General features: G+C 34.9%; 1 protein-coding gene across 9 annotated transcripts in view; it reads left to right on the plus strand.

Annotated features, from left to right (window-relative positions):
- TLCD4 (TLC domain containing 4) overlaps nucleotides 1-15,822 on the plus strand; it is a 98,168-nt gene that overhangs the window by 55,026 nt on the left and 27,320 nt on the right. For all 9 annotated transcript variants that reach the window (XM_058538583.1, XM_058538586.1, XM_058538587.1 and 6 more), the window contains 3 exons: nucleotides 2,268-2,357; nucleotides 4,278-4,336; nucleotides 6,499-6,593. In XM_058538583.1, the coding sequence (XP_058394566.1) occupies nucleotides 2,268-2,357; nucleotides 4,278-4,336; nucleotides 6,499-6,593 (244 nt within the window). The remainder of the gene's footprint in view (nucleotides 1-2,267; nucleotides 2,358-4,277; nucleotides 4,337-6,498; nucleotides 6,594-15,822) is intronic.

A 15,822-nucleotide genomic window follows, 5' to 3' on the forward strand; every position in this document is an offset into this window, starting at 1 on the left:
ATTTTTCCTAGTAATCAGGAAAGAGTATGAAGAATGAGTGGTCTAAGCTGTCTAGTAGAAAAAGAACAGGAGGAAAAAAAACTCACCGGAAAATTTACACCTGAGAGATAACAGTTTAGTTAATTATAAGTGAGTAATTGCTGTGCTTAATTGTTGCTTTTTCTGAAAACATACATAGTTATAGATATTATTTATATCTCATAAGCAAAAAAATGTTCTTATATCCATTTTTTTTCCTATGGTATAGGAAGTCCTACTGTGTTGAAATACTCCTATTTTTTAAATCTACTTCTTCAAAATTTAACTCTTCTGTCTGTTTGAGCTATACAATCGCTATTGTTAATACTCGTATTACTTGTGAATGATTAAATCAATAACTTTAAATTGCTCTTCAAAAATGGTCATTATTTCCTAAAAAAAAAAAAAAGCACTGTCTTTTGATAAGCACATTTCTTTTTAACCTTCTTTGAAAAAAAATTGAAATATTTTATCTTGAGAGCATCTTGATGTTTCTTTATAGACACTAAGGAATGTACATTTTGCTTTGCCAGGAATCTGGTTTTAAAGAATGAAATGTGAAATTTTTACTAACAGAAGTTTCTGACCGTATAGACTTTTAATATAGATTGTATGTAAGCACAGGGTATTTGCTTCTCCTCTTCATTCTAGTGGGAGCTATTTGATACAGGTAAGATTTAACCTTTCCTTTCTTGAAGTATATGCTATTTCCGTCAGCTGAGGGCTTGTAATTCTTCCCGTTTACCATATAACATCTCAACAGAGAAGGAAATTTGAGGCCTGAGTATCAGGAACAAAAAGTTAGATTTTTTTCCAAGAGGAAACTTTTTGCTATAAGGTTACTAAATGCTAAAACAGGTTGGTGAGAGGTTATATTTTTTCCTTTCATAGAATTTTTAAATGGCGACAGAAAGCTTGTTGGATGATTATTTAGATGGAGTGTTTTATTTGATATCAAGGAACTTACATTTTTATCCTGCTGTGTTCAAATGAAATACAGGTGTGCTTGGCGTGAAAATTCCAGACTTATAAACCAGATAAATTGGATTAATTATTCACACTTCAAAATGATCCTTTGGTATTCCAAAGTGTTCTTTGTTAATGCCTTTAAATTAGTGAAAATCTTTGAGCATTTAAAATATGATTTGATGTAGCTTGATATGTCTATTTAGGACCACGTCATGTATTAAATCAAGTATATTGATTTTTCAGGTTACAATAAGATTTTCTAATATCAAGCTTCATATTGGTTGATATATTTCACTAATTTTTAAAGATTTGGGGTCATATTGTAGTGAGAAATTCTTTGCACACCATTAATTTCTAAAGAGAAAACTTTGCTGTACCTTTCATCCTTTATTCTAATGAAGAGAAAAGAAACTTCATTACTTGTAAACTTTTTCATTGTGTAAATAAATATACAGTATCTTGTATACAATTCTTTAAGAAACACATCATAGAGCTTGGATATTGGTTGAGTCATTAAATTATTAGCAAAATATGTTCATAGAAAATGATGTTTTTCATCTAAACCTTAGTCCTTCTATAAAAGAAAATCTGATCTGGATCTTGTGAACATTTTGCTTTCACTTGGATGTTTCTTTTAAAAATAGGTTTTCTGTATAAATTCGTAGTCCTCAATTTTTCTGTTTAGAAGTGCTTTCATAATAATGATGAAGAGAGACTAATAATAGCTGCTATCGCTTCCTCACAGATTTGTTACAGGAATCAAGTGTAATAATGCATGTGAATGTGCATTTAAAACTCGGAGTCTCTAAATTAATAAATATTCATTTCATGATCCATTCGAATTCTGATTCAAGGATTCTACTGGTTAAGGCCAGTAGATATGGAAGTCCTTCTTAACTGATTGGAGAAAGAAACTAATCCCGCAGTGATGCTGTTGGGGATGGAGCTTGGAGCAGGGTGCGGGGTAGTGGGCTCACCAGTTGCCATCTATCAGCTGCATCATCAGATATGCTTCTGCTTTAGAACTTTTAACCAATAAGTGACTCACCAATTTTCTAGTAGGAAATTGTAGACCTGGGTGTCCTTCTTGTTATTAATTCCAAAGTCAAGTGTGGCCCTTGGATTTCTAAATGGCATCTTATGTTAGACTCTCAGATGTACTCCATTCTTGTATTTAAATTCTTCCAGATTTACCTTCTTCAGAATGTTAAATGTCTTGTCAGAATTAAAGTTTATTGCAAAGAATCTAAAATCTTTGTGTGTATTTTCTTTCATTTCAGGGTAGTATCTACATGCCATTCTTTGGTGGTTGGGGTCTTTGGCCTGTACATTTTCTTGTTTGATGAGGCTACTATTGCTGATCCACTTTGGTAAGCTGTTTCTTTCCAATATCATCAATTTGATTTATGTTTTGATATTAATTATTAATAAGAACATCTCTTTAAAAGTTGAAAACATATTGATGGTTGTGTTCAGACTTATTTGAGCAAGGTGCATTAAGATGATTTATTTTAATTTGAATACAAATAAGGAGGGCCATTTTACCTTAGTATTGCAATTGTTATCTAAAACAGGGAGAATATGATGATGATGTAAACATTTGTACTGTGTTAGTGAGTGAAACCAAGTTATTGTAATCACTGTTCTGAGCAGAAATCAGTTGTTATTGAGATAGGAATCAACTTGGATAATACCCACTTCAGACTTAGTCTTCAAATTTATGTTTGACCCATCATTCGATATCAAAGATATGAAAATGAGAAGAATAGGTGTCCACGAGAGGAATTTAGTACCACATGACAAGATTTGAAGCTCTAATAATAACTATGTTCAACAATAATAGGATATTTGTGAGATGGTTCTTTTTGAAACATTTAAATGGCAGAAATTTTACAAACTGTATTTGCTGGTATTATGTGAAAAGGCTTAGTTCAGCTTAGTTTGAGAAATGAGGTATGTTTTGAGAAAGCGCTGCATAGGGATAATGGTAGATGTGGGCTCTAGGAGTTGTGTGGCAACTTAACCAGGGGTTTGACCACCTGTTTGACTGCAACGATGTTGTTTTTTATTTATAAATATGGAATTATGCCCACCAGAGTTATACTAGTATTGATGAATTTTCATTGGGAAGATGTTTTTCAAAGTGAATCAGTTTAGTGAATTTAATTCCTTGACCGAGTTTTTATGTAATCTACCTAAACAATTTCTAGCCTTTTTTTTTTTAAATTTTAATCTTACTAACATGATTGTCAACAGACCCTGTTCTTCTGGGAAGTAAATTTTATCATAAAGATTTGATTCATTGATGGATTTTTGTCCATATCAAACTTTTACCTACCATAATTCTTGATATTCTTGCATTTTCTTTTATGCCATAATTTATTCCAGGTCCAACTTTCCTAGGTCATATTTGCAGATCAAAACTTATAAAGAAGACATGACTTCTGCTGAATCTTTCCAGTTTAGCTGTTACCAGTTTTATTTTTGTGTTCATTTTATCAGTAAAAAAATGGTCCTAAATAAGATAAAGGACTGATAATTTATGTTTGTTTGTTGGAGCAAAGAGCACTAGTAGGCAGAAGTGTAGGGGTCAAAATAGGGTGAAACTGTCCCACCATTTCCTAATTGTGTGATGATGGGCAAATCCCTCTGGTCCTCAGTAAAGTGCTGATGATAACAGTATATTGCCTCAAAAATCAGAGGCAGGCTAGATGATTTCTTGAGGCATCTGGAGTCTCTGAGTCAGAATATGGAATAAAAAAAAAAAAATCAGCATCTGGAATTCCATTTGCATCCGTTCACAAACAAATCATATGAGAACACATTTATAAAAAGTTGTCTTTTGGAAAAATTATTTTCGTAAAACTTTTACCTAATATAAGAAATTATGATTATTTGTGCCATTAGAAATATTGTTGGGCCGGCCCCGTGGCGTAGCGGTTAAGTGCGCACGCTCCACTACTGGCGGCCCGGGTTCGGATCCCGGGTGCACACCAACGTGCCGCTTCTCCGGCCATGCTGAGGCCGCGTCCCACATACAGCAACTAGAAGGATGTGTAACTATGACATACAACTATCTACTGGGGCTTTGGGGAAAAAAAAAATTAAAAAAGTTAAAAAAAAAAATATTGTTATAGCTAACACAGTACCTTGTGCAAATGGCAGTTTACCATTTGAGTATCTACAGAAAGAATTTTCCTTATATTTAAATCTCAACAGAAAAAGAAGTAGCTGTCATCTAAACCCGTGTGCTAAACAAGGAACTTTTTTTTTGTTTAAAATATTTATAGGGGTGATCCGTCGTTTGTGAAAGTGAATATTGCTGTTGCTTCAGGCTACCTCATTTCTGGTATGTGATATGTTGTTCACTGTCTATTTCTTTTTAAACTACTCATGGAATTATGCAAAGAATACATAGACTATGCTTTTGATTTATTTATTTGAGAAGTAGCTTTTAGGACCCATACAGAGGAAAAAATACCTGCTGTAATGGTAGAACCTGAAATATTTTTCCTGTGGCTCTCTGGTTCTTGTCGAAGATCAGAGCTGTAGGGGAGGGCCTCAGTTAGGCCTGGACATTTTTTACTAGTGATGGTCCCTTTTTGTCCTAAAGAGTCTCTTGGGTGGAATTACTGGGAAGCTAATGACGTTTAAGCCTCACATCGCTGAAGGTCCCTCACGTGCAAGGGCCCTTGAAATGTGTTACCAGGGTCATAGTTTTGTATTGTTTTGGTAAAATTGCGAAAGTAAGCTATTTTAGCCATAATCAGTTAAGATCATGGACTCTTCCTACTCCACGTTTCCCTCTGTTGTATTTCCCCCGACGTTGCATGGGGTTGAAATAGCCTTTTAAACAGTAAGACAAATGGGAAGTTGAGAATATGCCATTTTAACTGCTTTTTGAAGACATCTTGGACTGTCTCAATAAAATGAGAGAAATAACAGATCCTTGTTTGGACATTTATAGAGAGAACCCTATGTTGTAATTTTCAAATTTAATAAATAGCTGAAAGAAAATCCAAATGAAAATAATGGAATAAGAAACAAAAATGATAAAGATGAGTGATGGGTTCAATAGAAGATTTTCTGCCATCAAAAAGTGAATTGTAACAAGAAATTAGATTGTACCAAAACACAGTGATTCATTAAGAGGAAGAGATAAATTTTGAATAAGATTAGTGAATACACTATTGGCTTATTTGGCCCAATTAAAAGAAGAAGGAATCATGTGAACACAATGGAAAAAGATTTGCTTATTTGGCACAAAATGCTGTCATTGACAAGATAACATAAAATTTATAATATACCTCATGCATTGGTTAATGAGTATTGTCGATTCAGAGAGTAGTCACTACCCAGGAAATCTTGTATGAAATAAACTTAACTGTTTTCCCAAATTAAATAACCATCCAAAACATGTAAAAACAAGAGATATGAACTAAAACAAACTTTTCTAAACCAAGCTGCATTAAAAGTGAATTCTTTTTTATTCTCTCTATAGAAAATATTACAAGATCATTATCATATAAATTGGTGACCAAAGAGTACTTAGCCAAAATATGTAGACAAGCTGTATCTAGAGGGTGTTATCAGGCAGTTAATTTACTAATGGTATTATATTTTCTTGATTTTCACATTTGTGGTATTTATTTTCCCTTTAAAATTTGTAATTTGATGATTTCTCTTTATAAATATTCACGTCTAGTTTTGTATTAGTCATTTTTATTTTCTTAAAAGAAGGTCTCCATATTATATAAGCTCTGACCCCACAAAACCTGAATCCTGCCCTGGTCTCCATCCATGATAGAGATTTGTTTCCATGTCTAAATTTCATGTTTAACTATTTGGTAAAGAAAATAGTTGTGTTAACATTTTGAGAAGTTTCTGTTTTATTAAAGGAAACTATTTTCTGAATCATGGTCTTTAGATTCAGGGTCTTTTAAAGAAAATCGATTCCTTGACCCCTTTCTTTATATATCTTTTTAATAATCATAGTTCTTGGTAGTTTTGCTATTTTGAATTAATATTTAATTGCATCCTTTGTTAATTTTTAAATATTTTTTCTTGAATTTATATTGTAAATGCATTGGTCATGTTGTACCTTTTCTGCCACCATCTTATCTGTTTGAATTATTGTAATGATAAAAATCAGTAATTTAAGCTTATTTTAAAATTATTTTTAGTCAATAATATTTCCATTTTATTTAACCCTGGAAACAAATTATTCATTTATACTTTCAACAAATATATCACATGGCTGTATGTCAGGCTCTGCGCTGGATGCCCACACTTGGTCCTCATCCTGGAGGAGTCGCAGTAGAGTGGGGGAGACAGTTATATGGAAGCAGATACTTTACGATAAAGTGGGTGATTGGATTACTGAGGTATGAACAAAGTGCGCTGGGCTCAGAGTGCACTGTGACGAGTTGTCAGGAGAAGGAGTTAAATATGCTTGAAAAACAATGCACCTTTCTTCCTGTAGAATATCTCACTTATTTTTCCTTCTTACAGATTTGTTGATTCTCATTTTGTATTGGAAAGTGATTGGTGACAAATATTTTATAATTCACCATTGTACAGCGCTGTACGCATACTACTTTGTACTGGTGAGTGCCAGAATTTCCAATAGCCTTACAAGCAGACAAGGTTGGGAATAGTGACTTAAGTGTGAACATAAATCTAAACCTACAGTTCTTGATTTATAAAGACCAACTCCAAATGTATTCAGGAATCACTCTTGTGATATGTTATCTTGCTTATTAACAAAAGTAATAACTTTACTTATGTGTCTGTATTAGTGTGTCTATTTGGATTCATAAACTTTGAGACAGGCAGGTTGTACCCAATTTCTTGAATTTTCACTTAAAACCTTTAGAATTGTGTAGCTATTGATATTTGTGTCTTTCTAGATGCATTTGTGATTTAACAGCCAGAGCTAGGTATGGATTCCTGTATGACCGGCTAAAATCTTTCTTTTCTGTTTAGTTGCATGTGCAATTACATGTACATGCATAATTACCCTTATGGGGCTGGAGCAGTGGGGGAGTCTTGCTCAGAGACTTCTTCGGAATTCCGAGACTGAGCTAATAGAGGATATAGCAAATCTCAGGCAGTAGTGCATATTAAATTTTATATCTAAAATTATTTTTCTACATTATACATTTGTAAATTAGCAATTTTATATCCTTTGCATGTTTGTTAGGTTTCTCCACAATCAATTATTTTTCAACCTAGACATACCAACAAGCCCAAGATAGATATTTGGAAATAATAGATATATGTAAACTAGAATAGTATAAATTTTATATAATAGATATGGTATACCATTCCATATTTTCTCTGTTTTAAAACTTAAATATAACCACTGGATTTTTTTTATTATTTGGTATTACTAAAATCTTTATATTACTGGACTTTTGTGAGTATTTGCAGGGCTTTTAAAAAATCCATACAAATGCGTATTAATAATATTCTTATAATTTTCTTTATATTAACCCACACAAAGATAGCTGGTGAATAAGAGGTCAATTTGGCATTATGTCTACAAGAATTAGATACATCAAAGCATCTCTCTATATCACCCATTTGAAATCGTAAATCTAAATAATTAATATAAATGTTTTAAAATCTATGCCAGTTATAAATAATGGCTTGTGTATCCCAAAGGCTATCCATAGTCACTTTATTTTTCTGAAGCAATAGGCTATTTTTACTGGCGTATCCTACTGTTTATTTCTTTGTCTTCTTTTTTAGATTTTCATAGATTATAGGTAGTTATAAAATATAGATTTACACCTTTTACAGATCTTAGATATTTGGTATACAAACACTTTGTTTCCTAAACACTTTCGTTAAAAAGATGTGCAAACTAACAAAATACTGGTTAACTCTGGAGAGAATGGGTGTGGGTACCCATGTGAGTTTAATATCATGCTGCAATTTAGAAGTATGTTCCCCGAACATGAGTCACAAATAATCGTTGTGCTAGGAAAGAATATAAGCTGGTGAAAGATAGCAGGTCACTTACACACATTTGTAAATGTGAATACTATGGGCTGCTTCTCTCACAGGCTTGGCAAGTGGCTGGCTGTGCAAGGGCTGGCAACTTGAATATTTAATTATGTGGGATGAATACTATTATCTCTTTGGACTTTTATGCCTTTTTAAAAAAATAAGTAAAGTACATGCTGGATTTTTTAAAAAGAAATTAACTGTTGCTTTATTTAGTAAGGTTGATAAGAAAATCAACTGCAATTTTTTCTAGAGATGGTTGCTTTTTTTGATATGTCTTCCTATGTTCTACTGTAGGAAATGAATGGTATGAAATAAATTTATCTAATTAAAGTGAGTCTATTCATAAGGAAACAAAATAGAAAAAATTAGATGAAATAATAAATGTTTATAAATGTAGAGGTTCTATGTCATTTACAGATCTTACATTTACTCTTTGAACATAAGAAAATTTTTTTCTGTACAGTGAATTCCCAGGTCACTTAGTGCATTTTAAGTAAGGCTAACAAAATAATAATAATAACAACTCCTCCTGTTATTATTTTGTATAAACTTGCATGAAATTCTTATCAGTTATATAAGGAGAACTGGTATTTTGAAATCTCTTTGACATAATACTTATGCAGCCATTTAAGCTGTTTGTAGTAAGCATTTTTCTTAAAGGATTGTCTAATTGGAACAAAATAAAACTTAAAGTGAAAAATAGAGGCAAGTTACCTGTAGGTTTTAAATGTATGCCTACTGAATAGTTGAAAAATAAGATTCTTTTGAATTTAGGGTATTATAGGTTATATATAGGTTATATAATGTCTTGATCACTATTTTTATACCTCTCCCTATTATATTTACTGAAGTTTTAAAATTCTCTGGTGGAGTAATTTAGAGCTTAAGGAATCCTCTCTTCCGTCTAAATAGGAAGGTAAGAATCCTACAGCTTTTTTCCTGATATTCAGCTTTCACCCCTTGGGCAGGATACTAATTAGCAGGGAAAATATGACAGGCTAATCTCTTACCGTAAGGGAAGTGAACACATTTGTGCTCTAATGTCCTGTTTTTAAGGATAAACCACTATCTTTTGTACTCCCTTTCTGACTTCGTGGGTAGTCTTCGTTTTCTTCTGTGTTCTTGTGAATAACCTCCTCTCCCCAGTCAAACCACACCTTTAGAGAAAGAGTTCCAGTACGTTTGGAAGAGTAGATGCATCCTTCCCCAGCTCTTCTGCATTATTACACTACCCTAGAATCTAATCATTAAACCATTCTGCTACAGTTTAGGGAGAAATTTTGGTTTCAGATGGCTCTTGTTGCATTTATCTAAGGCTATTAGGTGCACTGTGACACCTCGAGGATGAGAATTTCTGTTTTTTGTTTAATGTTTTACTTTGGTATCTACATTTTAAAAACATTTGCAAGCAAACATGTATGAAGTGGTATTGGAAAATGAAAGATTTGTTATGTCGGATAAAGTTGTAATTTATACCAGGAGATAAGAATTAGAAAAATATTGGTCTTCTGTTTAGTCTAAAGAAAAATTTCCACAATGCCAGGAAACAAATGCCGTGACTCACTAACGTTTTATCATTAACAGTGTTAAAAAAGAAAAACTACAGTTTTAAAATGATTTTAATAGTGTTGCCTATTCTCGGTTACACCTAAATAATGTATTTCCTCCTTTTCTCCCGTTAAAATAGCCTTAAAGAAAAATTTTAGGTAACTATAGTAGCTGTTATAGCAACATTTCAAAAGATAAAATTTCAAAAATTAACACTTCTGTTGACTAGGTAGGTATTAAAAATAGCTGCGTAATATAGCTTACTAAAGCAAGATTCAATAGCAAGGTCTGTGTGATTTCTATTTCCCACTAAATTTACATACAATAAAAGATGTTAAATATTTACATCAAAGAAAAATATTCTAAAAACTTGAGTAGCGTATTAAATAATTTTTTTCCTACTGAAATAGAAGACTGTCAGCTTTCTTATACAGTAATGAGCAATAGACTGGTGGAAGTAAGTCTTAGAAATTGTTTTATTAGTAGTTCTACAGCTCTCTTATACAAATCTATATAAAAGCACAATTATACAGTTAGTTTATAACTCTTAATACTAATCGAGGGATTAGCCTTGGTAAAAATGTTAAGTGGTCACTTTAAAAAAATGTGTTCTATATGTGTGTGTGTGTTCTCTATATATGTAGATACACACATATATATACATATATGTATGTAGGTTTTGGTTTTGGAATTCATTTTACTATTTCATTTTTAATATAGAATATCTGATGTGACCATTCCGCATATTTCGTGAACATAATAAAGCTCCTTTGAGGCCTTCTTCAGTTTTGGTTCAGGAGGAGTTCAAGACTAGTTCCTCCTTCCTTGTTCTGTGGTTACTGCTTCATGCTCTTTTGTGGGCACAGACCATCCCCTCGGATTTGCGTAGTGAGATTATCTTAGTAGAGCTGTCTCCCTTTCTTTCTCTAAGCTGGCTTGATTTTTGAAACCTATTTTCCTTTCAATACCAGGAAAGAAAACTATTCATATATTGGACTTGGTGTGTGATGATAAAATAAACGTCAGCCAAGAGAACTGCCCTGTTTACCCTAGTCAATATTTTGTTTTTAATTAGATTTTTAAAAAAGCAATCTTATTATATGATTCTACTTATATGAGGCACTCAGAACAGTCAAATTCTTAGAGACAGAAAATAGGATAGTGGTTACCAGGGGCTGAGTGGAGCAGGTATTGAGAAGTTACTCTTTAATGGGTGAGAGTTTCAGTTTGGAAATATAAAAAAGTTCTGGAAATGGATAGTGGTGACAGTAGCACAACAATGTGAATATACTTAATGCCACTGAATTGTACACTAAAAGTGGTGAAAAGGGTAAATTTCATGTTACGTATATTTTACCACAATAAAGCAAAGTTAAAAAAAAAGTGACCTTATCAAATGATTGAAACAAAGTTAGGAAGAGGAACTAATAATATGTTGGATGATGTATCACATTTTTAAAAGTTTCAAAGTGGAAAAGTGGCCTGAAACAAATAGATGGAACCTAATAGTGATAAATGTTAAGTTTTGCCTTTAGGTTTAACAGCGTATAAGAGGGGGAATGACTTGGAAGTGGTAGTTGTCTGCAACTTCAATTGCATCAAAAGCATGTCATATCTGCTAAAAAAGAAATTTATACTCTATTAAGGGAGGTACAGTATCCAGTTCAAACAAAATTACAGTTTTCCTGGTTGGACCATACCCAAGCTCATCATCACCTGGAGTCTCTAAAATGGCATGTGTTCAGGGGTGAGCTGCTGGATAACTGTGGAGGCAGATCAGATTAGGTAGCTATTGCCCTAAGATAAACAATTGAAGGACCCAGAGAGGTCAGCCTAGAAAGGATAAGAAGTTGTAGGACATAATGGCTTTGAAGTGTCCTTGGAAATGTGAAAGCACTATTTAGTGGAAGAGGAAGTAGACTTATTCTGGATTAATTCAGACATTGGAACTAGAACCAATGGGGATGGTAAAGAGAGGTAGGGGAGACTTCTGTTTTACAGAAGAGATATCCCCAATTGAATACAAGATTATAACAATGGCCTTTTAAAGTGGTTCTTCTACCCTAAGAAATCTTCAATCAGATAGATATAAAAATAGACATAATAAGTAGAAACTTTGGGTAGGAGCTTGCACTAAATCATCTTTAAAATTCTATTCTAATTCTGAGATTCTGTGATTCACCTGTTTTGTTGAACTGATTTGATTTAGTTCTAATACTGGAGAGCTAGGCAATGGGCAAGTGAGAATAAGCTATGTCACCAAGGTCTTAAGTAATCCTGGGAGGAGGGAGTGAAAGCAGCTGGCCTGCAAATTCATTCACTTCCTTGGGAGACAGGGAGGGGAAGAAAAGAAGGCATGTGACTCTGGTCTAATCTCCTTGTCAACAGGGCATTTGGGTAAATAGAGCACTAACGTTTGTTAGGAGCAAGAGACCTTAACTCTGAAATGGCCTTAAGATGTTCCTGGCTAAGGATTACCTACAGTGAAGAGAACCAAGGATCTGTGAGGCCTGGCTCCTTGGAGAAAGTCACATAGGCTGAACAACTTTCTAGGGGTATAAAACAGAGATGTTTTGTAAGTTCACCTCCCACTGCTGTGTGAGGAGCTTTGTGAACCTCAGCTAGTAGAGCCTTCATATCTTCTGGGCCAGCGCCACTTGTTCAACACAGGAAAGCCCTGGCTTGCCAACTGCCCTTGACGTCCTTGACCTTTCTCTGCTTCCTCTGAATTATTTGATAGCCTCTATCCTTGTAACATTTAGTAAAGCTTAATACTAGGTAAGATCACTGTTTCACGTGAGTCTGATTTGGCAATCCAATCCTGTGTTTTATCTCAAACTTTCAACTCTGTCTTGTAAGTAAATAATCAAAAATATTGAATGATTAAAGTTAAGCAGATAGTTATTAAATATAGGGTGGATTTTCTTCCCAAATCTCGTTTCTAGATTGATGGTACTTTCTCATGGAAATGTGCTAAGGCTCCAGGTTAGTCTAAATAACCCATAAAAGTACCTCACTATTCCTACAGTAGAATGCAGTCACATATTTACACAGGTTCTAATTTGGGATGCCCAGAATTTATCTTGTACCAATTATATAGCCTTAGGGGTGGGAAAGGGTGCGCCTCCAAGCCATTGGTGGTGGCACGGTAAATAGGACCATACTAGCAGTAGTCGGTGCACAAAGTTTTAGTTATCTTTTTCCCTTACCTTCTAAATCCCTGACCCTAGACAGTCTCAGCTGTTAGAAAATTAAATTTCCCATGGTAAGAAAATTCAGATTTTCATAATCACTGGCTAAAAGGAGAATTTCCTTCTAAGCTCTAGAAGGGATCAGACAAATCCTGTTTTGTTTTCCCTCAGAGTTATGCAGGGCCGTGGCAAGTATGAATTTTACTATAGGCAAAACTCCTTAAAGGTAGGTGCCAGAAGTGGAAATACCACATTGACCAGAAGTCAGTTGTGAGTTGTGCTATAATTTATTAACAGTAAAGTATCAAGATTTGTAATTTATTTGTTTAAAAATACTAGAGCAGACTTCAACTTGTCGCTTTAATAGCATCTATCTCATGTGTATTTCAGTAGGTTTTCTTGAGTAGGAGAGGAGGGGCAAGGTAACAAGGAATTACACGTAAGCTGAAACTTATCTAGTGGCTATCTTTGCCTGTGCAAGTATGTGCCACACCTGATGCTAACTCTCACGGGTATATTGGATTAAACAGGTCAAGAGTCATTGATGTACAGGATCAGAAAATAGAGAAGCAAGACTACTGAAGCATATCTAACACCCTTGTGTGGCTCACAGTGGTTTTGAACTAAGGAGGTGGGGGGTTTTGAACTAAGGGATAAGGATATGGTAGAACTTGTGAGATTCAATTAGGTAGCTAAGATTTAAATATAGGAAACTATTAAAAGATTCAAGCAGTGCATCACCCGGTGATAAATCAGTAATACTGTAGCAATTTAGGGAATGGCCAGATGAGTGTGTTAATTTCTATTAACTTTTTTTGTCTGAATATGGCTGTTTGTGGAAAAAAATACTGAGTTTGTAGAAATCTAGGGCTTAGTAAGTATAACGTTTTTTAGGTCAGATTCTTCAGAGATAACTACTGACAATATTTGATGTATATTCTTGCAGTTTATATAAATTGTGCATAAATTTTTCTATGTATGCTTTTTTGAATTTTCTAAGAGAGCTTTTGTGGTAGATGGGACTTAAACTCAGTCTTCAAGAAAAAAAGGAAAAACATGTTTAGATTGGCAGAAAAAAGTAGGGATGGCTTCCTAGGTCAGAAAACATAGGAAAGTTACTGAGGAAAAGAGGTCAGACCTTCACGGATGGTCATGAGGACTTGGGTTGTCAGTGGATGGGATTTATGTGGGCTTGGTGGTGGTGGTACATTTGGATGAGTAAGATAGGGATGCCTGACGGAATGAACGTTCCAACTCGCCAGCCTTGAATTTTTCTTTTCACAGAATTGTTGTAGGACTTTTAGCCAAAAAATAACTTGATACAACTGGCATATTAGAAAGATAAAGCTGGTCATGATAGGTAGAAAAAAATCTGCACGGGGGAGGATATCTTTTAGGAGGTTATGGGAGTAATGTGGATGATGGATTATAAAGAATTTAATTTTGGTGGTTATGGGGCTGGTTATATTAATGAGGAAGAAACGAATCTAAGAGCCATTTTGTGGTCAGTGGATCATGGTGACTAATTTGGATTTCAGAGAATGAAGGGAAAGATGAGGGCAAAATGACCCAGAGCACTGCAGGAATGTGATACCAGGAAGGAAATGGCAGAACCGGTTTGGGTAGGAAGATGCTTTTAGATGTTATGAGGTTTGTGGTGATACATGGCTATTCCAGGGGAAAAGGGCCCATATGCCATTAGAATTAAGTTTGTCAAGGTCAGAGTCAGGGGCCAGAAAAAGGATGATCCTCTAAAAGAGGCAAAGGAGAACTTCAGAGGGGTAGAAAGAGAACCACAAAAGTATACGTTTGTACAACAGTGGTTAAGGCCGCTAACACTGTAAATTAAAAAGCTATGATAAATAATGTACAAGCAGAGGCCATTTGAAAAAATTAATTAGACAAGTCTTTTGTTTTTATTTGAGGAGTAGAAAATATTGACGAGCAAAAAGAAAAAATAATGCCCCAGTCCCACAACCCAGAGATAACTGTTTATATTTCTTTTTTTTTTTTTGGTGAAGAAGATCAGTCCTGAGCTAACATCCATGCCAATCCCCCTCTTTTTGCTGAGGAAGACCAGCTCTGAGCTAACATCTATTGCCAATCCTCCTCCTTTTTTCCCCCAAAGCCCCAGTAGATAGTTGCATGTCCTATTTGCACATCCTTCTAGTTGCTGTATGTGGGATGCCACCTTAGCATGGCCGGAGAAGCGGTGCTTCGGTGCGCGCCCAGGATCCGAACCCGGTCCGCCAGTAGCGGAACGCGCGCACTTAACCGCTAAGCCACGGGGCCGGCCCCTGTATTTCTTTAATTACCATTTACACTTAGGAATGTATCCTGTTTTCTTTTTTCCTATATGCGTGTGTGCATAAGTCAAAAATAGCATTCTGTGAGCCAGCCCTGATGGCCTAGTGGTTCAAGTTTTGCGTGCTCTGCTTTGGCGGCTTGGGTTCGATTCCCAGGCACGGAACACCACTCGTCTGTCACTAGCTATGCTGTGGTGGCGGCTCACACAGAAGAACCAGAAGAACTTACAGCTATACACAACTATGTACTGGGGCTTTGGAGGGGACAAAGAAAGAAAAAGGAGGAAGACTGACAATAGATGTTAGCTTAGGCGTGAATATTCCCCTGGGAAAAAAAATAGCATTCTTTGTATGAATATATATTACAAAAATGGGATCAAAACTAAAACTTAAGATTTGTTTTACATATTGAAGTATTGCATACAACAAAATAACCCTGGTAATCTTGTGTCAGAAAGCAAGGAACCTATTAAAGACTAATGTGGTTGTGTCAAAAGGACACAGGAACCAACAGGAAGGCTCTCCTGTTGGCTCAAAATGTGACATTTAGATTGTCAGTTAGAATAATGACTCTGGCCGTTGAAAGCCATTGACTTAGTTCTTAATGATATTAAAAAAAAGGAAGAAAGCTGGGCTGTTCTTGTGTGAGGTCTCTTATGTGGGTGCAGTTAGGTAGCAGTTGGGACTGGAGTCATCTAAAAAGTTTAGCTGAGTCAAAAGGGGCTCATTCATGTAGCTGGCAGTTGATGCTGGCTCTCTGTTGGGACCTCAGCTGG

This window comes from Diceros bicornis, chromosome 4, assembly GCF_020826845.1.
Source record: "Diceros bicornis minor isolate mBicDic1 chromosome 4, mDicBic1.mat.cur, whole genome shotgun sequence".
NCBI classification, from domain to species: Eukaryota; Metazoa; Chordata; class Mammalia; order Perissodactyla; family Rhinocerotidae; genus Diceros; species Diceros bicornis.